This window comes from Myotis daubentonii, chromosome 3 (assembly GCF_963259705.1).
Source record: "Myotis daubentonii chromosome 3, mMyoDau2.1, whole genome shotgun sequence".
NCBI lineage: Eukaryota > Metazoa > Chordata > Mammalia > Chiroptera > Vespertilionidae > Myotis > Myotis daubentonii.
In genome coordinates this window covers 175,241,609-175,266,876 of record NC_081842.1, presented here as the reverse complement: position 1 = coordinate 175,266,876, position 25,268 = coordinate 175,241,609, and the positions used below count along the sequence as shown (strand labels likewise).

Below are 25,268 nucleotides of genomic sequence, written 5' to 3'. Positions count from 1 at the left end.
GGGGCTGGCGGCGGCAGTGGGATGATGGGGGCCAAGTCTGGCAAGTGGGTGGTACCAGGCCGTCAGCCAAGGTGGGTGCCAGTGGGGGCCCCCCCTGATTGCCCTGCCAGTTGCTCCACAGATCACTGGCCAGGCCTACGGACCCTACCCTATATATTGGGATCAGTCTCTTAGATTTAAAAATTAAAACCTGGCAAGGCTACTCTAACACTGAATAAACAGGATGATGCAGTGATGACATGCATGGACTCTGGCTTGCACATTTTGTGGTCAGCCCTGATTCTGACACTTATAACTGTGTGACAAAGCCAATTACTTAACTTCTCTCTGCTTCAGTTTTTCCACCCATAAGATGGGGAAAATGGTACTACTGCCTCAGAAGGATCATGTTATGTACCACTTTTTATAATCAGGGCAAAAAAATGTAGCTGCCCATACAACGGCAAGATGCCTTTCACCTGTATGAAAAATATGGTCACTGGTGCAGGGTCCTGGATTGCAAGAGGGATGTCCGACTGCCAGTTTAGGCCCGAAAACCGGGCAGTTGGACGATCCCGGATTGTGAGAGGGTGCAGGCTGGGCTGAGGGACCCCCGTCCCCTTGCATGAATTTCGTGCACCCAGCCTCTAGTCACTAGAGTCTAGTTGTAGGTCATATAATAGAGTTACATCTTATTGGTCATGTTGTATAGTAATGTTGCTTTTGATTGGTTAATTCTTTTTGGTGTAGTACAGAATTTTAGTAATTTGTTTTTGTGTGCCATGAGATGAAAGTCGTTGGAAATCATTGTTCTAGAGAATAAAGTAACACACTTTAGAAGTAGTCTTTTATTTTTGAAGTATTAATTGATTTGTAAAGAGCCTAACAATATAGCAGTAATCAAATACTGAAATAGCCTAAACTATGTTAGGACAATTCTCTTCCTTAAATAAGGCCAATTACTAATCCCAGTCACTATAAGTAGTTGAAAGAAATAGTAGCATTTTTGAATATCACAGTATACTAACTATTAAAACAAAGATTTTTAATAGGTTTTTTAGAGAGAAAGGAGGGTAAAGGGAGAGAGAAACACTGATGTGAGAGCAAACATGCCTTCTACTAGGGATCAAGCCCATAATCCAGGCATGTGCCCTGATCGGGAATTGAACCAGCAACCTTTTGATGCATGGGACACACACAGCCAGGGTTCAACAATTTTAATATGCTACGTTTTGTTGTATTTTTAAAACTAATTCAGATCAGCCTTCCTTCCTCATACTAATATAAAATAGTTTTCATCATGCTATCTGTCACACTTTCCCATCAGGATCCCTCACTAATACACAAAAGATGGAGAGGGAGAAAATCTACTTGATGCCTTTGAAAATACATAACACTTACAAATTTCCAGTAGCCAATAATTGTAAGTATCTGTATATTATACAGGGGGTGGGCAAAAGTAGGTTACAGTTGTGAATATATGAAACACAGTTTATTTTGATATTTATTCTTGTATTACATATTTTTCCATATGTACAACTGTAAACCTACTTTTGCCCACCCCCTGTATAAAACGCCATTTTGCATTTTTCAGGTGTTTTACTGCAAAGGCACTTATTCTTTATTAAAAAGTTCAAGATCAAGATGGTATATTTTTGAAATGCGTAATTATTTAGAGGACTAAATTTTCCAAGCTAGAAATATTTTAACTATAGCTAAAACTCTGAAATGTTTCTTAAGCTGTGGGGTAAACATGCAATTTAACTTTTTGATCTCAAAAAACAAATACAGCATAAAGATGCAAATTCACTCAAATACTTTTATTCCAAATGGAACGTTATTTTTTATTTATTTATAACACAAGAATAATAATCTGTTTAATAACTACAACAATGTAGCATGAGTAGTCAACACCAGGACAGTCTGTGGTATGTACATGGTGTCCCCACGGCAGTAAAAGGGACTCTGTGTGTCCTGGAGAAATGAAGTGAGAGACTTCAGGAAGTTCACAAAAAGCAGGAGATTTTCAGCATCCCAGACACTCTGGTGCACATGGACTGAGACACACGGCAAAGCACAATGGACAGAGCTTCCAATGCCACATCTCAGTATCATGTGGAACTAAAAGTGCTTTACTTATCAGGACAGGAATGGCTTTTTCGCCCCATCCATGAAAGATGAGAGCAGAGAAGTAACTCTTAGGGTAAACAGTGCCCCTTTCTACCATTCCCATCAACTCCCAATCCCTCAGAAGGTCACATGGAAAAATGTAGGCAGTCTGTTTATAGATTAGGGCAGGTTTGTAGAAAGAATTGCTCTCAGATGCATTTTCTCTGCTCCCTAAAAAGCTTAGTAAAATGTTGGATCCATGGGAAGAAAAAGTAACGCATCACACAAGCATCTCAATCATCATCCCATCAGGGGAAGGGACAGTAAAAACACACGTACTACCACTTGCTGCTTCAGTTAACATTCAAGGCAGGTTTCCTAAGAGACCATCTTGGGATGTTGACAACACAGTGGTGGAGAGATCAGGTGATGAGTGTTGTTCCTGAGTTAAAATATGCTTAAGAGAGCAAACTTTAGTAAAACTTCAGTCAACTCTGATTTGTTTTTTACTGCAGTGTCTGATGCATCATCAAAAAAATACTACTGTGAAAATATGGCCTGAAAAGAAAAAGAGTCTTCTAGTCCTAGCACTAATGAACAAATGCTAATTACAGGCAGTTGCAATTCTACGTGAAAGGTCAAGTGTGGGCAGCTCAACTTTAGGCCCCAGACACACCTACTGAGCTTGCAGCCAGGAAGGGGCTGGCTCAAGTGACCACCCTTCAGTGGGAGACGGCAGGTACAGGCATTGATTAGCAAGGGTGTGGAATAAGAGCCAGGGACAACCAGAACACCAAGTAGTTCCAGAATAACCCAGTTCATACGCATCCGAAGATTCTGATGCAGTTAAGAGATCACTTGGCCAATACTTACGTGGCAAACCACAAAGTCACATCTGATGCAAAATGGGTATTTCTGAGAAGTCTCTAATGCAAAGTGCAGTGATTTTGCTTTTAAAAGATGTAACACGTTTTATGAAAAAGTTATCTCATTTTAAAACCGACCTCTTTAGAAGAGGAAAGCGGAACGCACAGTCCCTGTGACCCTGTGATCCTATCTCCAAGGACAAGCTGGGCTCCAAGGCTGAGCTTCTTGCCCAGGCGCTGCGAAGCTCCTCAAGCCCCTGGGTCAGAGTAGCAGCAGGACTGGCTTCTTCCTCTGTCTGCTCTGCAGTTTGGATAGAGGGAGAAAATGGATCCATACTTAACCTTTAATTACTTAGGTGGCATTTAAGATGCATATTGTTTTATTCTTTTCTTTCTCAGTGAGCACTGCAGTCATGCTTGCTACACCTTGATGGTAATTTATTGTTGATACTATTGCAGGAATCCTCCATTTCTCCCCCTTTGCCCACCTCCAGCCAACCTCCATCACCCCTCCCTGGCCCTCACCACACTATTGTCTGTGTCCTGGGGCTATGCATATATGTTCTTTCACTAATTCCTTCATCTCTAATGATATCTTCTGAATTGTCATCTAAGATCAGCATTACTTTCAGATCTTAGAGTAGTACTTTCAAATTTAAGACACCAGAACCTCAAAAATTTAAAAGAGGATGTGGAATATAATGAACAACATAAACTGATGAACAAAAATAGATCCAGAGACAGAGAAACATCGAACAGACTGTCAAACCTCAGAGGGAAGGCAGGGTAGTGTGGGGGTGGGGGGTGTAAGAGATCAACCAAAGGACTTGTATGCATGCATATTAGCATAACCCATGGAAATGGACACTGGGGCAGTGGGGGCTTGTCCTGGGGGGTGGGAGTGGCTGGGGAGGGGTCGATGGGGGAAAAAGGAGACATATATAATACTTTAAACAAAAACAAACAAACAAAAATAATTTAAAAGATGAGTTATAATGTCCAGTGAGAAACCATAGCAACTTTAATTTGGGATAAGAACATTTAATGTTAAAATACTTTAACTATGAAATGACATCCTGAATTCCATAGGGAGGTACAATGCATCCGTTTTTATGTGTGTCCTTAGAATAACACATTATAATGGGACCAGAGGCCCGGTGCACTAAATTCCATCACTCAGGGTGGTCCCTCAGCCCAGCCTGTGCCCTCTCGCAGTCTGGGAGCCTTCAGGGGATGTCTGACTGACGGCTTAGGCAGGCCGTCAGACATCCTTAGCACTGCACAGAGGCTCCCGCCACTGCTGCTGTGTTCATAAGCCATGAGCCTGGCTTCTGGCTAAGCGGTGCACCCCCTGTGGGAGTGCACTGATCACCAGGGGCAGCTCCTTCATTGAGCGTCTGCCCCCTTGTGGTCAGTGCGCATCATAGCGACCGGTCGTTCTGCCATCAGGCTGAAACTGGCTCTCCAACATCCCCTGAGGAGTCCTGGATTGCGAGAGGGCACAGGCCAGGCTGAGGGACCCCACCGGTACACGATTGGAGCCGGGGAGGTTGGCCAGCCAGGGAAGGACTGCGGGAGGGCTCCAGGGCGTGTCCAGCCCATCTTGCTCAGTCCCGATCGGATCGGCCGGACCCCAGCAGCAAGCTAACCTACTGGTCGGAGTGTCTCCCCCCTGGTGGTCAGTGCATGTCATAGTGATTGGTCGACTGGTCGGCTGTCTGCCCCTTGGTGATCAGTGCATGTCATAGCTAGTGGTTGAGCGGCCTTAGCATATCATTAGCATATTACGCTTTGATTGGTGGAACAGATGACCTGACAACAGGTCACTTAGCATATTACCCTTTTTTTATATAGGATTGTGTACAGTTTCACTTTAGAAGAGGTCCAACCATAAAGGGTGGGTAAATGGATGATGCTCCAACCATTTGATGATCCACTGAACAGCTACCAGAGTCATGCAGTAGAGCTCCATGCAGTGCATGGAAGTACATCCTGGAGCGCTCTCTAGATGTCAAGCACAGTTTCAGAAGTTTTATGTCATTACTTCTCTTTATAACTTTTCTATATTTTTTAAATCTTTTCCATCAAATGATTATTAACATTCTCACCAGAAAAAGCAGAGGAAAGATGTTGCTCAGAGATTTTTCCACATAATATTGCCAATTCCTTCCCTACTCACTCCTCAGGGGGAGGAAGGGGTAACTTGAGAATCTTTAGCCAGAAGATTAGTAAAGCTCATAAGGTCATAACATAAAAGGTTGTATAAAGTTGATGAGTAATCATAAAGTTGTATCACAGGACTTTATTGTGTTACTGATACTACCATCAGTTAGATATATTGACAGGTAAAGGCAAGGTAGTAGAACACTTCTTTTAAGTTTAACTGAAATCTATACTAGGTTCTTAGGAACAGCTCTTTAAAATGACTTAGAAGAAATCATGTTGCAGTCTCAGAAGAACAAGGCAGTGCATCATTCATATATAATTTTGTGTAACCGAATAATTCAGTTCTCCATTGTAGAAAAGCCAAAATGTTTTACACATAAGTAGGTATTTCTTAGTTTCCAGGGTAACTGATAGAAAATTGTCTGAAATAAAGACATTAAAAGCAAACTTTCATTGTGCTTGTACTTTATATTTTAGTGTTATGACCTTGTTTCTATGGAAACTTGATAATAGGCAAATGCTGAAATTGAGGTTTCTTATATCTCTTTATTGAATGTCTCCCCCAAATTAAAAACAAATTGAAATGAAAGTTTTACTATCATGTTGAACATGAAAAGGTAAATTCTGTACTCACAAACTCTGTTAACTATTCTGATTTAACACTTTCTATCAGAATGCTTAATCCTTACCTGCTTTCTTACCAGCTTCTCCTAAAGTTCTGTCCAGGGCAATTCAAAGTCATCGGGACAAACTCTTTAACATATATCAGCTTGTTTGCCTGGTAAATTCATGCTATTTTGTGACGTCTCCTTTTATTCTTACTCATTATAATGAATTCATGAACATAGAATTGAGAGGTAGGTGTTGCCTCTGAGTTGTATACAATAATTTTGAATGGAAATGTTCAAAACTGGGGTAAGTTAAGATAGACCCACTTTGTGGAGGAATTGTAAAACATGAGCTGCATTCTAAAGAGCTTTTCAAGCACCACAAGAACTGAATTTGGCCTATCTATCACCTCCACATCAGCTTCTGTTCAGTAGCTGTGTTACACAGTCATTTGAGACCTATCTCTAAATCTCGACTTCTTCATTAGCAATAGAGAGAGACTATACATGGGCCTTATTTGTAGTTAGAAGGGCCAAATGAGATATACATGAAAGTGAGTTGTAAATCTTAAAAAAAGAATTATATAAAGGCCCTATTTTGGTTTCTATCACTACCACTACCCATCTACTAACTGGTTTGTAAAATCACTCAGAGGCTTACCGTACAGAACCAAGCAGAGCAGAAGTTTTTACAAATAATTATCTGCTTTTTGTTTAAAGGCACAATTAATTAACATAATTTGTTCATTTTTTCACAAGCCTGTCTTAGTAATTCTGAAAAAAGAGTACTTCCCATTTACAAAGCCACATCCCATCTGGGTGAACTCACAGGCTTAATCTCACTTTTAATGAAATTAAGAGCTTAACTAAAATTTAAATAGAATAGGAGCTATAATACATTTCGTCTATGAAACAAAATAATCTCTGGCATTTAAGTGAGACAAATGGGGCTTTAACATCTTTATGACAATGTTTTTTACTTAGAACAATGCAGTCTTCACTAGCCACGTTGTTACCCATAATTATTTTAATCAAACATTTCCTCTCTTTTTCCTCTCTCCTCCCTCTCGCTTCCCTCTTCTCCCCCCAACACCCCAGCCATTTTTACTTTAGAACGTTTACCTCAACACTCTTTTTTAAAAAAATATATATTTTTATTTATTTGAGAGAGAGAGGATAGCTGAAGGAGAGATAGAAACATCAATGATGAGAGAGAATCACTGACTGGCTGCCTCTTGCAAACCCCCTACTGGGGATCGAGCCCGCAACCCAGGCATGTGCCCTGACTGGGAATCGAACTGTGACCTCCTGGTTCACAGGTTGATGCTCAGCCATTGAGCCATGCTGGCTGGGCTACCCTCAGCACTCTGAAAGTTGAACAGGATTCTATCCAAAGGAGGGGAGCGGAGAGGGAGCCATGGAGACAAGCATTGTTGTGGAGGATCTGGCATCTTAATGCCCAAAACCTTGTGTTAGAAATTAAAGTCTAAATTTGTTTTCCTTTTTTTTTTTTTTTTTTTTTTTTTTTACCAACAGTCTCAAGAACACACCACCTCTCTTTTAAAACAGTCAGTGTAAAGGAGAAGTCTGTTAATCACTGAAGTAAGACTAAAACATATTTGTGTAAAAGTGGAAATTTTAAAGTAATCAGAACTCTGTGGGTTCTCCTTTGGGTAAAAAACAAGCAAGCAAACAAAAATCTATCTTCTGCAGCACTGGCAGTCACATCTCACATCATTCAGTTACTTTATGTTTTTCCCCCCACAGTTTTCTTTCCTTCTGTGTTAAAATTATAGTTGGAACGAATAAGGCAGCTCTGTCTGAGATGCTGAAAGCAGCTCACTTAACACCATACAGCCTCTCCCATGTCAGTCTCTATTTTGAACTTAAATTACAAACCCTAAATTGTTTTCATGTGAATTGTCCTGAGTATCAACTCGCTTAACAGGTTGGAGCAAGGGTACCACCAAGCCCTGAACTTGATTCCTTCACTTAGGTACCATCTGGATAGGGAACAATAGACAAATACTCCAATGTTGGGATATTAAAATTGTTATTGAGAAAAGAAAAAAATATACCCCAAAGTCTTCATATAGTCCCACAAGACCTTAAATAGAGTGATACATAGGAAAGACTGAGGACTGGAGGGTATCAGGCAGGTTTGGAAAATGAAAATAGGGAAAAGAACTGGGCTTTCAGGTAGTTGAGAGAGAAACTGGCTAGACACGATGGGGAAGGAATCAGGGGTGGGGGTGCCAGGCATAGCCAGTGTTGGTCCCTGGTGTCCTGCCCTGGGAAAGCCAGCTCCAGGCAAGAAGGAGCCCGAGTGGTTAGACAGACTGACTTTCTCCTGGATAGGGAGTGCAGGAGGAGGAGCAGGTTTGTGGAGGAAGATGACTTTTGGCTCTGTTATGTGGAACATAGAAGTGGAGCTCTCTGGTTGAAAGTTTGTTATAAATTTATTTTGGCTAAGTTTGTTATGTGACACCCCAACTTGTATTTTAAAAAATAGCACACATTAAATCAAACAAACAATTAGGGAAATTTCTTAAAGTTAACATGCTAATATCACATTTTTTGTGATTGTTTTCACAGAGCAATTTGGAATCTGGTTTTAGTAAATGAGGCATTCTATGTAAAATAAAACTGTTAAATAAAAACACTTAAAATTGTATCATTATTAGAGTATATAAAAAGTTATTGAAGCCATGGGTATAGAAGTGATTGCTTTGACATATTTTTCTTAAAATCTGAAAAATTTTCAGCCACTTTTAATTACAGCTGTTCCCCATTCTTCCTATTCTCTCTTTTTGTATCTCTGATAAATCGCTCTGTTAGATTTTTCTCCATGTCTCTGAAATTCTTTGGTCATATTTACTCTTACTTTGTCTCTCGGTGCTATGTCCTGAATAATTTCTTTAGTTCTTACTTCTGGTTCTTTAATTATCTCCTGAGCTGTGTGTAATTAATCCTACACTAAGCTCCTGTTTTTAGTTATTATATTTTTCATTTCTAATAGTTCCATTGGGTTTTCTTTCCTATGTGCCTGGTTAGTTTTAATAGTCTCTTTTCTGTTATTTGTCCAACTTTCAATACATTCCCATTTTTAAAACATATGCATATCTAATTTACCCCACATCTGCTAAATAGCTGTACTCCTAAGGTTTTATTTTGTAATTTGCTTAAATTCTGACTATTTCTCATATTGCTTGTCTAATTGTGATTTATGATTGTGATAGTCAGCCTTGACTAAGCCTTCAATATTACCAGAAATTCTCTTCTATTTGCTTTATCAACTTTCCTTTTTTTTTGTAATGGATTTTTGTCAGACATTCCTATCCTTCATAAAGTTCTCCAGTCTTTTCTGTCATAAAAAACAACAACAAAAAGACAAAAGCAAAGCAAACAACAACAACAAAAAATGGGTTTTTCCTTTGGTTCCATTTATTTTACATTCATCTGACAAATGTTTATTGCACATCTACTATGGACTGAACTTTTGTGGCAGGTGCTGAAGATTCAGGGGAGCACAAGATAAACCGATTCCTTCTCTTTGGCCCTGGCCAGGTAGCTCAGTTGGTTAGAGCATTGTCCTGATAAGCCACGGTTGTGGGTTTGAAATCCAGTCAGGGCACATATAGAAAACAACTAGTGAATGCCTAAATAAGTGGAACAACAAATTTATTTCTCAAATCAATACATAAAATTTTTTAAAAAATATATTCCTTCTATTCTAGGGTACTTGAAATCTGGAGGGATGCAGATGTAGATTTAAAAAACAGTATATAGTTATCCCCCACATAATGATGTTCTAGTCAGTGATGGACCTTATATACCTAGTGCATGGTGGTCCCATAAGATTATAATGGAGCTGAAAAATCCCTATCTTAATTTGTATTAAAGTATAACATATTATTGTGTACAGTACAGAATACTTGATAATGATAATAAATGACGATGTTACTGGTTTCTGTATTTCCTGTATTATACTTTTAATTGTTATTTTAGAGAATACTCTTTCTACTTATCAATTTTTTTTTTTTTTGCTGTAAAACGATGCCATGTTAGGCTACCAGAAGCCTCATACATCTTGTGTTTACTACATCTCTTGATTGCATTTTTTTCTCATGCTTGGTTTGACCTCGTGTGTAGTTTTGCAGGGTGACGTGCTGTACAGGTTTGTAGCCAACGAGCAATAGGCTGTACCATTTAGCATAGGTATGTAGTAGTATACCTATATCATCTAGGTTTGTGTAAGTGCACTCTGATGTTTGCACAACTACAAAATCACCTAACAACACACTTCGAAGAATGTGGTCCATGCATGGCTGCAGATATAATTAATTAAAGTTGTGACAAAGGAAAATCAGTCAGATAGTGGAAAGTTAACAGGACAACAAAGTTCATTTAGTACTAGCAGTTTTCCAATAATCTTTAGAGTAAATATTAAGAGGAGTCTAGATCTTAAGAGGATAAGGAAGTAACTACTTCTAAGTAGGGGGTTAGGAACTATATGTGTGGCAAGCCACAAGATGAGGTGTGAGAGTTACTAGAAACTATTGTATCAAGTTTTAAAGTTAAATGTCTCTAAAGTGGACATTTTGGACATATTTTTAGTGCCATGTTCAATTTTCAGGCATTTGATGTTTAATTAACTTTAACCTCTAACATTGAGAGATATTCATTGATAATGGGGCTTGGCTTTTATTCTTTTTATTATTGTTGAAACTATATGCTGCAACTTAGCTCCATTAAGCTGAATATATATATCAGGGGTCCTCAAACTTTTTAAACAGGGGGCCAGTTCACTGTCCCTCAGACCGTTGGAGGGCCGGACTATAGTTTAAAAAAAAAAAACTATGAACAAATTCCTATGCACACTGCACATATCTTACTTTGAAGTAAAAAACCAAAATGGAAACAAATACAATATTTATATTTGCATGTGGCCCACGGGCCGTAGTTTGAGGACCCCTGATATATATATACTGGAGGCCTGATGCACAAAATTTTTGTAAGGAGCTCGGCCCTCACAGCCCTGACTGCCTCGGCCAGCCCTGCAGCTCCAGCTTCGTCTGGAAGGTTGTCCAGAAGGTTGTCCAGACACTTGTTCTGCTGTTCAGTCTAATTAGCATATTAGTTCTTTATTATATAGGATGTATTGGAGGCTCAGTGCATGGGATTTGTGCACTGGTGGGGGGTGTGGCCTGTGGGGATCTGTCTGCTGTGGGAGCGCTGCTTATCCCCATCAGCCAAGCGACGTTTCCGCTCTGGGAGCACACTGACCACCAGGGGGCAGCTCCTGTGTTGAGCTTCTGCCCCTTGGTGGTCAGTGCACATCATAGTGACTGGTCAACCTGTCGTTCTGGTCGTTCCACTGTTTGGTTGCTGGGTTTTTATTATTGGGTGATTTATTTTTTTCAAAATGGCCTTGAAGAAGAGTAGGTGCAGGAAGGATGAGGAATAAAAGCATGATAAAACTGCTTGAGCATCCTCTCGAAGGGTACTAGAAATTGAACTCCTTGGAATTGAGAGTCATAGGAAGATTTACCTACCCACCATCCACCCACCAAACCAACCAACATTTATTAGGATCTACTTGTGTTAGGCATTGTGCTGCATTTTGAGGTTGTAAAGATTATTAAGACTTTCGGAGTAATCAAGGAATGTTAGTTCATTTTTAGCACTAGTGTTTTATAAAATATTGGGAAAACAGTGATTATAGTTTTCACATAGAAATTATATTAGAGGTAATCAATTTAAAAAAGCCTTTAAAAATGATATATATGGGTTGCAACAATTTTTTAAAAAATTATATTTCCACATAAAAGGATAACTATAAGAATTTTATATTTTTACTCTTTATCTTGGTTTTGATTTTATAATTTGAGTTAAATATTCATGACAATGAATACAGTGTGCATATTTTATTTGATTTTAAGTTCAAACACATTTTTTATGCATTGACAATCATGATATTTTTATTGCAGATCTCATTTTAGAGAGCACTAATATCTATATCCTGAGCCAAATGAGGCAAAAAGAAAAGATATATTTATATTATCCCCTCATAAAAGAGCCGATTATGTTTGGACTATAGGATATTATTATTAACAATATTACTGATAATATATTAGTGCTAGAGTATACAAAACATTCAAAGTTCATTCTCATTTGATTTTCAGAATAGTCTGATTAGAATGAATAAGATTTATCTTCATTTAAATAGAAAAAAAGATTAGAAAATTGTGACATACTCTATCATATGGATAATAATGGCATATAATACCATTATTGACATCTCAGCATATATTTAGACTATAATTTATATTTTTATTTTGTAGATGAAAATAAACTGTTACCTGCAAGATCAGGATGTACAATAGAAGATCATGTGATTTCGGGAAATGTAGAAGAATTTCGTAAAGATTTTATTTCAAGAATATGGCTGACCTATAGGGAAGAATTTCCTCAAATAGAAGGCTCATCTTTGACAACAGACTGTGGTTGGGGCTGTACATTACGAACTGGCCAGATGCTATTGGCTCAAGGACTCATACTGCACTTTCTTGGTAGAGGTAAATCAAATATCTGTTTTTATTGTTTTGTTTTATTTTAATTTGAACGCCAACTTTTAAACTGCATAAAATTCCCTGAGGTTAATTTCTTAACTCCCTAATGTCTTCTAAAGTTGAAACTAATCTAACATATTGCATCCTTATTGAATTGGGTGAGGTATGACTTATACATAAACTTTCATGATTCCCCTTTCAAAAACACGTGTGGAACATACCTATTATTCTTGGTTACTACCATGATTTAAATAAGTTCAATTTTTAGTAGCTTTTGTTTTGGTGTGGTTATTATTTATTTACTAGAGGCCCAGTGCATGAATTTCGTGCCGGGGGGGCAGTGTCCCTCAGCCCGGCCTGCACCCTCTCCAATCTGGGATCCCTCTCGCAATCTGGAACCACTGGCTCCTAACCGCTCATCTGCCTGCCTGATGCCCCCAACTGCTCTCCCCTCCTGGCCTGATCCCCCTAACTGCCTAACTGCTCTCCCTTCCTGGCCTGATTCCCCTAACTGCCTAACTGCTCTCCCTTCCTGGCCTGATTCCCCTAACTGCCTATCTGCTCCCCACCTTCCCCGGCCTGATCGCCATAACTGCCTATCTATGCTCCCCTCCTGGTCTGATTGCCCCAACTGCCTATCTGCTCTCCCCTCCTTGCCTGGTCCCTCTAACTGCTTATCTGCTCTCCCCTCCTGGCCTGATCCCTTAACTGCCTATCTGCTCTCCTTTCCTCTCCGTGCCCTTCGGACCCCCGGCGCAGGCGTGCTGAGAGCTCTCTGCTGCGGCCCCGCCCCTGTCCTGATTGGTCGTTACGTGATGGTGTCCAGAACAATTTGCATACTCCTCTATTATTAATATAGACTAGAGGCCTGGTGCACAGATTCGTTCACCAGTGGGGTCCCTTGGCCTGGCCTGCACTCTCTTGCAATTCAGGACCCCTTGGGGGATGTCGGAGAGCTGGTTTCAGCCTGATCCCCGCAGGCCAGGTCGAGGGACCCTACCGGTGCACGAATTCATGCAGTGGGCCTCTAGTTAGCATATAAGACCTTTGGTTAATCTCTTCCTGCCCTCCCCTTCTCCCCCTTCCCTCTGAGATTCATCAGTCTGTTCCATGTTTCCATGCCTGTGATTTCTGCTCCTGCATTGAGTGTCTGCCCCCTGGTGGTCAGTGCATGTTATAGCTACTGGCTGGTTGGCTGGTCAGCCGGTCGCTTAGGCTTTTACATATATAGATTTTTGATCGAACTTTCTGGATTATCTCCAGTTCAGTAAATCCTGGGCAGGTCAATAGCAGTGACTTTGAGCAGATAGTTAATATTTTTATATTACTTAAATTTCATTATTGTAACAAATTTTACACTTCTTTATTTTCTCTCTATATATCAATAATGCTTTAAAATTATTTTTATCTTTATAGATATGACAGTAATCAGTTAAACTGATTAGGCATTTCTTAATAAGGTCACCATTTTTAGTCTTTTAGACTCTCAAAAATATCATTGATACCTAACTTACATGTATCTTTTTTTTCTAGTGTGCTACCTTCCTTACCCTTCCTATTAGTACATTTTTTTTATAATGTGTACATTTGTGGGAGGATTTTAGTTTATCATTTTAGGCTACCCTATATGGTTACCAAGTGCTGTCATTTTTTGTTAGTTTTTCTGAATGCATGGCAAATATTTAGTAACCTTTCTATAGGGATGATTGATGAGGTCATGTGGAGAATGTTTATTCAAAAGTGGTGTGAATAATGCAAGGAAGAAGAATTTTTAAACTCGGATGGATTTATTGTGAAATCAGGGGCAAGAATTGGAATATTTAAAAAAATATTTTATTGATTTTTTACAGAGAGTAGGGAAAGGGATAGAGAGTTAGAAACATGGATGAGAGAGAAACTTCAATCAGCTACCTCCTGCACACCCCCCACTGGGGATGTGTCCGCAACCAAGGTACATGCCCTTGACCAGAATTGAACCTAGGACCCTTCAGTCCGCAGGCCGACGCTCTAGCCACTGAGCCAAACCAGTTAGGGCAAGAATTGGAATATTTTTCATAGTCTTGACTAGATCTCTGAATCTAGGACTCATTTTGTTAACTTGAAATTATATCTATGTTTGGGGACTGTCTTGTTATTAAAAACAGTGACATTGTGGGAAAGTTGACTTTTTTTTAAGAATGCTGATCTTTAATGACTTTATTTATTATACCTTTTCATTTACTAGCAAATTCATATTACTCCTTAAACAATGATTACGTTATTCTGAAAGGATTGTATGAGAAAAAAAATTTAAGAAATATTTAAAATTGCCATAGGCAGACTTCTATTTTAACACATAACCAAAACAAACTCGTTTTCTGAAGTTATTCTTTCATAAATTCTCTGAATGTTAGTGAATATGTTCACTGTGCCTTTGGGTGGTCAAGACTGGATATCTGATAAGCAGTACAGGTAATGGAATACAAAAGTCTTTATCCCATCTCAGTGCTGTCAAAGAAAAGAAAAAAAAGCATATTCAGAATTGTCTATGTGTGTCTGAGTTTGCTGTTTCTCTCTCTCTCTCACTTTCTTTTTTTGAAGGGGGTCTTTCATTTTAGTGATACCCCCCCCCCCCGTTTTTATGTAATACAGTTCAATTTTAGAAATTAGAGAAACTATAGAAGAGTCCAGAGAATAATATTGCTACTCAAAAGTAAGCATTATCAATATATTGACCTATTTCTCCACTCATAGCTTTATTTGCTTTTTTAAAAAAAGTGTATTTATTTATAATATATTTTAATTGATTTCAGAGAGGAAGGGAAAGGGAGAGAGATAGAAACATTAATGATGAGAGAATCATTGATCGGATGCCTCCTGCACACCCCCTACTGGGGATCGATCAAGCCCGCATCCTGGGGCATGTGCCCTGATCATGTGCCCTGACTGGGAATCAAACCATGACCTTCTGGTTCATAAGTTAACACTCAAGCATTGAGCCAAACTGGCTGGATTTTATTTGCTTTGTTTTTGTTTTTTTAAAATCTTTATTGTTGAAAGTATTACATATGTCCCTTTTTTTCCTCCATTGCTCTCTCTTTTTTAAATCAACTTTATTGAGATATAATGTACATATCATAAACTCACTCATTTAAAGTGAACAATTCAATGATTTTTAGTAGATTTACAGAGTTCTGCAGCCATCACCATAACCTAATTTTAGGACAATTTCATCATCCCCCAAAGAAACCTCATATCTATTAGTATTTACTCCCAGTACACTCCTGTTCCATATGCAATTATTAATCTACTTTTGGTCTCTATAAATTTACCTCTTTCTGAGCTTGCTATTTTAGTTTAGTAACCCATCTAAGTTTAAATGCTGCATACTTATTTTAGTAGAATTGTTAAAGTCGAACCATTTAAAAGATCTGAACACCTTGCTTTGGAACTACTATAGCTTGGACCTGGCCTGATGCTTTGAACATTGAAAATTCAGACTCTGAATCATGGACTTCCCACACTGTAAAAAAATTTACTGCATCATTTGAAGCATCGCTGTCAGGGGAAAGAGAACTCAAAACCCCAACAATTTCTCTGAAGGACACAATTGGGAGGTACTCTGATGATCATGAAATGCGAAATGAAATTTATCACAGGAAAATCGTCTCTTGGTTTGGTGACTCCCCCTTGGCTCTCTTTGGCTTACATCAACTGATAGAATATGGAAAGAAGTCTGGGAAAAAAGCTGGAGATTGGTATGGACCAGCTGTGGTGGCTCACATTTTAAGGTAAAATGTCTTACAGTCTTTCATCTCGTGGCAGAGGTTCTCAGGCTCAGCGATACTGATTTTTGCAGTGTATATACGTCATTGGAACTTTCAAAGTTTAACTATGTGAGAATATTCATAAAGGAGCTTTTATTTGCACCGTTTTGCAACTCTAGTTACATTTCATTTACTGACAGTTTTCTTCATTTGCTCACAGGTATAGATGTCTAAGTCTTTCTAACCAGGTTTTCATTAAACTACCTTATTGAATTATTCTAAATACTAACAACTCTTTCAACTTTGTAACATGCATAACATTACAGGTTTTTTTTTTTTTTAATTAGTGTAAGTTAGGGGCTGTAATGTACTGATAGTGTAATGAAATGTCAAGAACTAAAATGGATGTTTTCAGCATTTCTTTGCACACATCAAATTCTTGTATGTATGGGACTATTAGTATTATAATTATATCATAGTAAAATAGTTTGTGACAGAATAGTTAGAAAAAAATCGAAAGTCGCCCTAGCCGGTTTGGCTCAGTGGATAGAGTGTCTGCCTGTGGATTGAAGGGTCCCAGGTTCAATTCTGGTCAAGGGCACATGCCCAGGTTGCGGGCCTGATCCCCAGTAGGGGGCATACAGGAGGCAGCCGATCAATGATTCTCTCTCATCATTGATGTTTCTCTCTCTCCCTCTTCCTTCCTCTCTGAAATCAATAAAAATATATAAAAAAAAGTCTAAGGTCAAATTTCTCTATACCTCATCTTTTTTTTTTAAACATATTTTATTGATTTTTCACAGAGAGGAAGGGAGAGGGATAGAGAGTTGGAAACATCGATGAGAGAGAAACATTGATCAGCTGCCTCCTGCACACCCCCTACTGGGGATGTGCCCGCAACCAAGGTACATGCCCTTAGCCGGAATCAAACCTGGGACCTTTCAGTCTTCAGGCCGACGCTCCATCCACTGAGCTAAACCGGTTAGGGCAACCTCATCTTTTTATGTGCCATTTATTTGGATACTACTTAAGTTTTTAAAAAGTAGTCTTATTTGTTATATGTCCCATTATTATTACTATAAATGGAATTATTAATATGTCATCCAAGTATAGTATGTTGTAGTAAATTTATTCCATTTAGAGTCATCTATAAATTTGAAATTATTACCAATTTTTTTGCATACTATATTAAATTGCTATTATATTTTATAGGTCAGATTCTTACAATTGAAAAAGTATTTGCATAATGTTATTAAATGGATTGTTAATAATATCAAGTTCAGCTTGGTATGACATTTATAAAAGCATAAGCATAAACGCTTAGCTTCTACTCTTTAAGGTGCAGAAAACTTTTTTGTAAAAGGCCTGATAGTAAATATTTTAGTCTTTGCCGGCCTTATAAGGTCTCTATTTCTTTTCTATTTTTTTATTTCTTTCTTTCTTTTTAAAAACAAGCCTTTACACAGTAAAAACCATTCTTACCAAAAAAATCCCCAGACTATAGGTCATACTTGGCTTATGGCCCATAGTTATTGATCCTTCTGTACTAATAAACAAACATGTATAATAAGTTAACATGCATGTTAAGTTAAAGATTATAAAGATATAGTTAAGTAAAAATATTTATATTTCTACAACTTGTGTAATTCCTTTTACAAGGTATTGTTATTTTTTAAAAAAATATATTTTATTGATTTTTTACAGAGAGGAAGAGAGAGGGCTAGAGAGTTAGAAACATCGATGAGAGAGAAACATCGATCAGCTGCCTCCTGCACAACCCCCCCGCCCCCCCCCCGGAGATGTGCCTGCAGCCAAGGTATATGCCCTTGACCAGACTCGAACCTGGGACCCTTGAGCCTGCAGGCTAATGCTCTATCCACTGAACCAAACCGGTCAGGGCAAGATATTCTGATTTTTTAAAAAATATATTTTTATTGATTTCAGAAAGGAATGGAGAGGGAGAGCTAGAAACATCAATGATGAGAGAGAGTCATTGATCGGCTGCCTCCTGCACACCCTCCACTGGGGATCTAGCACGCAACCTGGGCATGTGCCCCTGACCAGAATTGAACCTGGGGCCCTTCAGTCCACAGGCTGACGCTCTATCCACTGAGCCAAACCAGCTAGGGCAAGATATTGTGATTTTTAAAAACTATCATACACTTTTAAAAACAATGCTTTTATTAATTTTAGAGATGAAGGTATAGGGAAAGAGAAACATGGGATCCACTGCCTCTTGCTTCACGCCCCCTACTGGGGATTGAGCTGAGCCTGTAACCCAGGCATGTGTCCTGACCCAGAAACGAACTGATGATCTTTTGGCGCATGGGATGACACTCAGCTAACTGAGCCACAACAACCAGGGCTATATTGTACACCTTTGAGAACATTATACTCACTTAGAAATATTTTTCAATTTGCAGTTAGGCCTATAGAATTCTAAGGTTTGAAATTAGGAAATTCATTTGTTCATGCCATACAGGTTTTTGAATGAAGGAAAAAAAGCCATGTTATTGTTTAAAGAAAAGAAAAAGACTTTCATAAGTGTACCAGTGGGCAAATAGAAATTCACTGCAAGTCAGTTAATATGAAGCAAACCTTGAAGCATATTGTAATACCATTGGTTAGCAAGTGTTTAATGTTCTTTGAGTAATTTAGTGTAATAATCAACTTTGAAAAAATTGACCTGATTTTTGATACCACTCAGATGGTAGTTTTGAAAGCAGACATTACAAGTTAAATGAGAATGTCATGGAAATGATGGATTTCTTTCCTCTTAAATTAACTCTTTACTTACCAACTGAAAAGAGCAGTTAAGATTTAAAGGATGTACTTGTTATTTCTTAGAAAAGCAGTTGAAGAAGCAAGACACCCTGATTTACGAGGAATAACTATTTATGTTGCGCAAGATTGTACAGGTAAGGAATATAAATAATTTTAATTTTCATCTGTTCAATTGGTCAGACTTTTTTCATATGAGTTTAAGTTATCCCAATTATATTCTAATGATTATGAAGGTAGGGACCATGTCTTACACATTTGTGTTCCTATATAACCCCCTACACATAGTAGGCACTTATTAAATATTTCTTTCTTTCTTTTTTTTTTTTAATTATTAGTTAAGGTATTACAAATGTGTCCTCATCCAAGTATTTCTTTTTTTTATTAATATATTTTTTATTATATATGTGTCCTTGTCCCCACGTTACCCTCTACACCCCCCCCCCCCCCCCCGCTCATGCTTGCATATAAGCCCTTTGGTTGATCTTTCCCCCTTACCCCCACCCTCCCCTACCTTCCCTCCAAGGCCCGACAGTCCAATCAATGCCTCTCCGTCTCTGGATCAGTCCTTGTTCATCAGTTTATGTTGTTCATTATATTCCACAAATGAGTGAGATCATGTGGTATTTATCCGCTCTCCAGTTCCATCCATGCTGTGGCAAATGGTAAGAGTTCCTTTTTCTTCTTCCTCTTCTTAAAGAATACCTTTCAGCATTTCATATAATGCTGGTTTGGTGGTGATGAACTCCTTTAGCTTTTTCTTATCCGTGAAGCTCTTTATCTGACCTTCTATTCTGAATGATAGCTTTGCTGGATAAAGTAATCTTGGTTGCAGGTTCTTGCTATTCATCACTTTGAATATTTCTTGCCACTCTCTTCTGGCCTGCATGGTTTCTGTTGAGAAATCAGCTGACAGTCGTATGGGTACTCCCTTGTAGGTAATTGACTGTCTTTCTCTTGCTGCTTTTAAGATTCTCTCTTTGTCTTTTGCTCTTGGCATTTTAATTATGATGTGTCTTGGTGTGGTCCTCTTTGGATTCCTTTTGTTTGGGGTTCTCTGCGCTTCCTGGACTTGTAAGTCTATTGAAGTTTTTCTGTCATTATTTCTTCAAATAGGTTTTCAATATCTTGCCCTCTCTCTTCTTCTGGTACCCCTATAATTCTGATGTTGGTACGCTTGAAGTTGTCCCAGAGGCTCCTTACACTATCTTCATATTTTTGGAATCTCTTTTCTTTTTTCTTTTTCGGTTGGGTATTTTTTGTTTCTTTGTATTTCAAATCTTTGACTTGATTCTTGGGATCCTCTTGTCTCCTGTTGGATCTCTGTAAATTATTCTTTATTTCAGTCAGTGTATGCTTAATTTCTAGTTGGTCCTTTTTCATGTACTCCATGGTCTCACTATACTTATTGAGGGACTCATTAAATTTATCGATGGTTTCCATAAAATTCTTGAAAAACCTTATAAACGTGGCCTTGAACTCTATATCCAGTCGTTTGCTTTCCTCCGTTTCTGCCATTTGTGACCTGTTTCTTTGTCTCCCCATTTTGGCTGCTTCCCTGTGTTGATAGAGTGGCTTTGTGTGCTAGGTGTCCTGTAGGGCCCAGTGGCTCAGCCTCCCCAGTTACCTGAGGTGGGCACTCTTGGTGCACCCCCTTGTGGGCTTTGTGCACAGTCTTGTTGTAGCTATGCCTTGGTTGTTGTAGGATCACTGGGAGGAATTGACCTCCAGGCCAATTGGCAGTGAGAATCAGCTGTGTCTGCAGTGGGAGAACTTCTGTGCTGGAGACACCCTTCTGGGGCAAGACTTGCTTCAGTGGGGCTTTGGTGCTCACTGAGTCTGCCCCCTGAGTGTGTCCCTTATGGATCTGAGGAGTTGTGATCTGGATGGTCCCCCTCTGACCACTGGGTACAGTGGCTCTTGGATCTAAGGAGGTGCTAATTTAGCCTCTGCCTGAGGTTACACAGCAGGAACTACGAAGAGAACTGCAGATTCCCCTTCCTTTTTTTGGAATTTGGAAGTGCCCTGATGCTGCTCAGCTGTGTAGCAATGCAAGCCGCTGTGGGGCCTTGGGCCTTCTCTTGGAAGCTCTGGGTCTATCTGGCCTGGCTGGGGTTAGGTAATTACAGGTTGCAAATGGCCGGGGCATTCATATGCAAAAGCCTCTGCCGAAGCCTGGGCGGGGCGGGGTCTCAAGGAATCAAAGGGCGGAGCAAGCAGCTATGGCGGAGCCTCAGCCTCGCCCTAAGGAGTCGTGAGTCCCAGTGTCCCGGCAATGGCTGCAAGCACCTCTGAGGGAAAGCCGCCCTCAAGATCGCCTGCTGCCAGACAGACCAGTTTCTCCCCGTATGAGTTCTGGGTCCCCAGAGACTTCCCGGAACTGGATTTCAGAGCCGTCGGGAGCTTGTGTCTCCCTCGGGATTCAAAAAGACAGCCGCGTCCTCAGGTGCCAGACCCTTTCCACGCACGCGGGCCCCCGTATCTCTGCACTCCACCTCCGCAGCTCCTCTGGCTCTCAGTGTGCTTTTCTTTCCTTCTAGTTGTAGAATTTACACTCAGCCAGCCTTCCTGAAGTTCTGGATGATGTCCGTTTTGTGTTTTTGATGTAATTTTCAATTGTTGTGAGGCAGCAATTTCCCAGTGTTTATCTATGCCGCCATCTTAGTTTCTCCCCCAAGTATTTCTTAATATACTATGAATTCTTAGTTGCTATACTAAAATAAGCTATTAAAGAAAATTCCAGCCGTAACCGGTTTGGCTCAGTGGATAGAGCGTCGGCCTGCCGACTGAAAGGTCCCAGGTTCGATTCCAGTCAAGGGCATGTACCTTGGTTGCGTGCACATCCCCAGTAGGGGGTGTGCAGGAGGCAGCTGATCGATGTTTCTAGCTCTCTATCTCTCTCCCTTCCTCTCTGTAAAAAATTAATAAAATATATTTTTAAAAAATGTAAAAAAAAAATTCCAATATTTAAAATGACTACTTTAGAAAAAGCTAGATGAGAAAATTTAACAAAGCTATATACTTGGGCTGAGTATGTGCCAAGTACCTTCTCATCAATGGATATGTTTCCAGGAGGTAAAATTCTTTGAATTTGTTTTGTAATAGTGCTTCAGTACATCATCTAATGTTGCAGCTATTGTCCAGAATTTTGCCCTGTTTTATTGTTTGGTTCTTCTGTTTAGTGACCAATATTTATGTATGTATGTATGTATGTATTTATTATTGATTTTAGAGGAAAGGAGAGAGAGAGAAACATCAATGAGAGAGAGAAACATTGACTGGCTGCCTACTGAATGTGCTTTGACCAGGATTGAACCTGAAACCTGGGCATGTGCCCTGATTGGGAATTGGACCTGCCACCTTTCGGTGTTGGGGATGATGCTCCAACCAACTCAGCCACACCAGCCAGGGCACCAATATCTATAATAATGTCAAACTCTGTTGGGAGTAAAATAGAGACTTTAATTTGCTGATAAAATAAAAGTGCCTTTAAATAAGCCATCACATACTGTTAAATTTATTTTTTACAGAAATGCCATTATCAGGATAAAATATGTTAATGTTTGGGGAAAGTTAAATGTACTTTAGTCATATTTAATATAAAGGTATTTGCAAAATGCTTTATTTTGTAGAGGTTACCCTGATAACTAAGTAGTGTTTATAATGTGGAAAGAATGGTAACTAAGTACACATGCACTTTGTTTTTTTTGTTAAGGTTAATTGTGTCTTTTCTTAAAGAAAGCTGATAGCCATATGAAAATGAAAGTTGTAAATTTTCAGATGAGTATGATTTTTACAGGTACTATATATATATATATTTTTTTTAGCTAGGAAGACTTGCAAATAAAATTTGTTGTTTTAAGAGTGCTAATTAGCCAAAGGATGTACTTAAACAATTAACTATTAAATACATTTATGAATTTTCCTTTTGTGCTTTTATTGCTAACAAACAGCCTTCGTCTTTAAATGTTACATATTGTTAATTAAACAACACAAAGTTCCTTATTATATCAGTATAAGTGGTTTGTTTAATTTCAAGTAGTTTTAAAAATCTTTAACACTGATGTTTCAGAATCCTAAAGGAAGAGTTTATATCAGTGTAGTGTATTTTGATAAATTATAGGGTTAGGAATTAGGTGAAGCCAGATTTTATCAATAATTTTCCCCCCTCTGCCATCATTAGTATTTTAAAAGGTTCCGTTTTCCATTCCTTGCATCCTCTTCTTATTCGGAATTCTCTTCCTTTGTAATTGCATCTCTTTCCATGGCTTTGAGTAGTTAAGACTCTGCACTGTACACTATAGTACAATGTCCTTTATAATCTGGACTTTTGAAACTACATTTTCAATGTTGCTTGTGCCAATATGAGGTAACTTATATTTTCTTCTGCCCTTCAAATATCTCTACCTAGATGTTTTCAAACACTTCAACTCCAGCATGTTTAAGATTAAACTAATCACTTCCTCTACCCCACTCCTTTCTTCCTATTTTTCTTCTCTAATAGTATCATGCCCATATGCATACACTTACTTATTCTTGACTCTCCTCAACCAAAGCTTACCAATTGCACTTAAAATATTTCTTTCTGAAATCTCTCTTCTCTACTCTCATTGATTTAGATCAGACCCTTACCTGTAACATGGACTTTAACTTGATTTCCTTGTGTCTCTCCTCTTTTTGATCTATCTGATCAACAGAAACTGATCATGTCCCTTAATGTAAAAACCTGTGACTGTCCATTTACTCTGGCCTCGTTATTTTAGCATCTGAAGCACACGATGTCCTTTATAATTTGTTCTGACCTGCATTTCCAGCCTTACCTCCCAACACTGTCTTCCATTTTGATACACCCAAGTTCTGTCAACCTTCAGGCCATTCCTTGCACATACTATTATTATGTTTTCTCATGCCTTTGCACATATTGCCTCTGCTTAGATTCTTAGAATGTCCCTTATTATTAAAAGGCCTCTTGTTTACTTTTAACTCATTCTTTAAGAACATTCTCAAAGTTTACGTCATTGGTAAAGCCTTTCCTACCTCCATCAGGCAGAGTTAGTTTGTTTTTCTGTGCTCTGTAACATTTTGGAAATATCTCTATTAAATGTTGCACTTGAAATCACTTGTAATATCACCTTACGATGACCTGTTTCTCCCTGTAGATCAATGATTGTTAAGGTAGCAGGTGTAGGGGATAGGCATCTGAATCATTTGGTTGGGAATCTGCTGGAGTGAGCTTGTTATGTAATTAGACTATTTCATAGTCCTTACATATGTTAGAAGTGGTGGAGAAACACCAGAACGATTGAACCAGACACTCTGAAATCAGGGTCTTATTTGCTATTATACCCCTCTAGCATTGAACACCTCGGTAAATCGGTGGCCCTCAATTAATGTGTGTCCAATGAAGATGAAGGGTAAGAGGCATTTGATTAGGGAGGAATTGTTTTACATGACAGTGGAAATATTATTACTTGGTCTTATTTTGGCAATATTTGCTTCTGGAGGAAGTAGAACTTTCCGAAGGGAAACTTCATTCGATTGGCCTGTGTATTAGTTCAGAGAAGTAAAAGGTAGGGATGGTCATGTGTACACTGCCTTAGAAAAGTGAGAGAATTTAAGGGTCTATAGTCAGAAGCCACTACTGAGTTGTTTGAAGAAAGTGAGATGTTAGAATTGAGACAAATGGAAAAAACTGTTGTGGCATTTTTGGTTTTGACCAGCGACTTTCAACCAGTATGCTGCAAGAATTTTTATTTTATTTTATTATTTTTTAAAATACATTTTTATTGATTTCAGAGAGAAAGGGAGAGGGAGAGATAGAAACGTCAATGATGGGAGAGTATCATTGATCGACTGCCTCCTGCACGCCCCCTATTGGGGATTGAGCCCGCAACCCGAGCATGTGCCCTCGACCAGAATCGAACCTGGGACCTTCCAGGCCACAGTCCAACGCTCTATCCACTGAGCCAAACCAGCTAGGGCGAGAATTTTTAAAACATGCAATACCTGACTATTTAGTTGGGGTCACTGACTTCTTTTCCCTTAGATTGTTAAATAAAAAATAACAACAGCCAACATAATAATAGCTGTCCACTATAAATAATTCAAAATTATACCTGTTTTTTTTTGTCAGATTGGCCAAAAAAGTATATATTTTTGGTGTGCCACAGAATGTGAGTAATTAGTTTATATGTACCATAAGACGAAAAGGTTGATAATTGCTGATTTAGACTGACTGGTGGAAATGGGGAAGCTTGTGTACAAAGAATCCAATAGCTCATAGTCTAAATTTGGAATTTAAAAGGAAGAACTAGGGCACAAGGGACAGAATTTGTTAAGCAGTTCACTGGAAGAGCAGAAGAGTTTGGTTAAACTGACAGGGAGTGTGGGTGGAAAGTAACTTTTGAATAAAACTATTTTATGTTGAACAAAACAAAATAA

General features: G+C 38.8%; 1 protein-coding gene across 3 annotated transcripts in view; it reads left to right on the top strand.

Annotated features, from left to right (window-relative positions):
- The window catches only part of ATG4C (autophagy related 4C cysteine peptidase), an 82,516-nt gene that overhangs the window by 29,012 nt on the left and 28,236 nt on the right, over window positions 1-25,268 (top strand). For all 3 annotated transcript variants that reach the window (XM_059689312.1, XM_059689311.1, XM_059689313.1), the window contains exons 4-6: window positions 12,073-12,306; window positions 15,740-16,070; window positions 18,894-18,964. In XM_059689312.1, coding sequence (XP_059545295.1) covers window positions 12,073-12,306; window positions 15,740-16,070; window positions 18,894-18,964 — 636 coding nt within the window. The remainder of the gene's footprint in view (window positions 1-12,072; window positions 12,307-15,739; window positions 16,071-18,893; window positions 18,965-25,268) is intronic.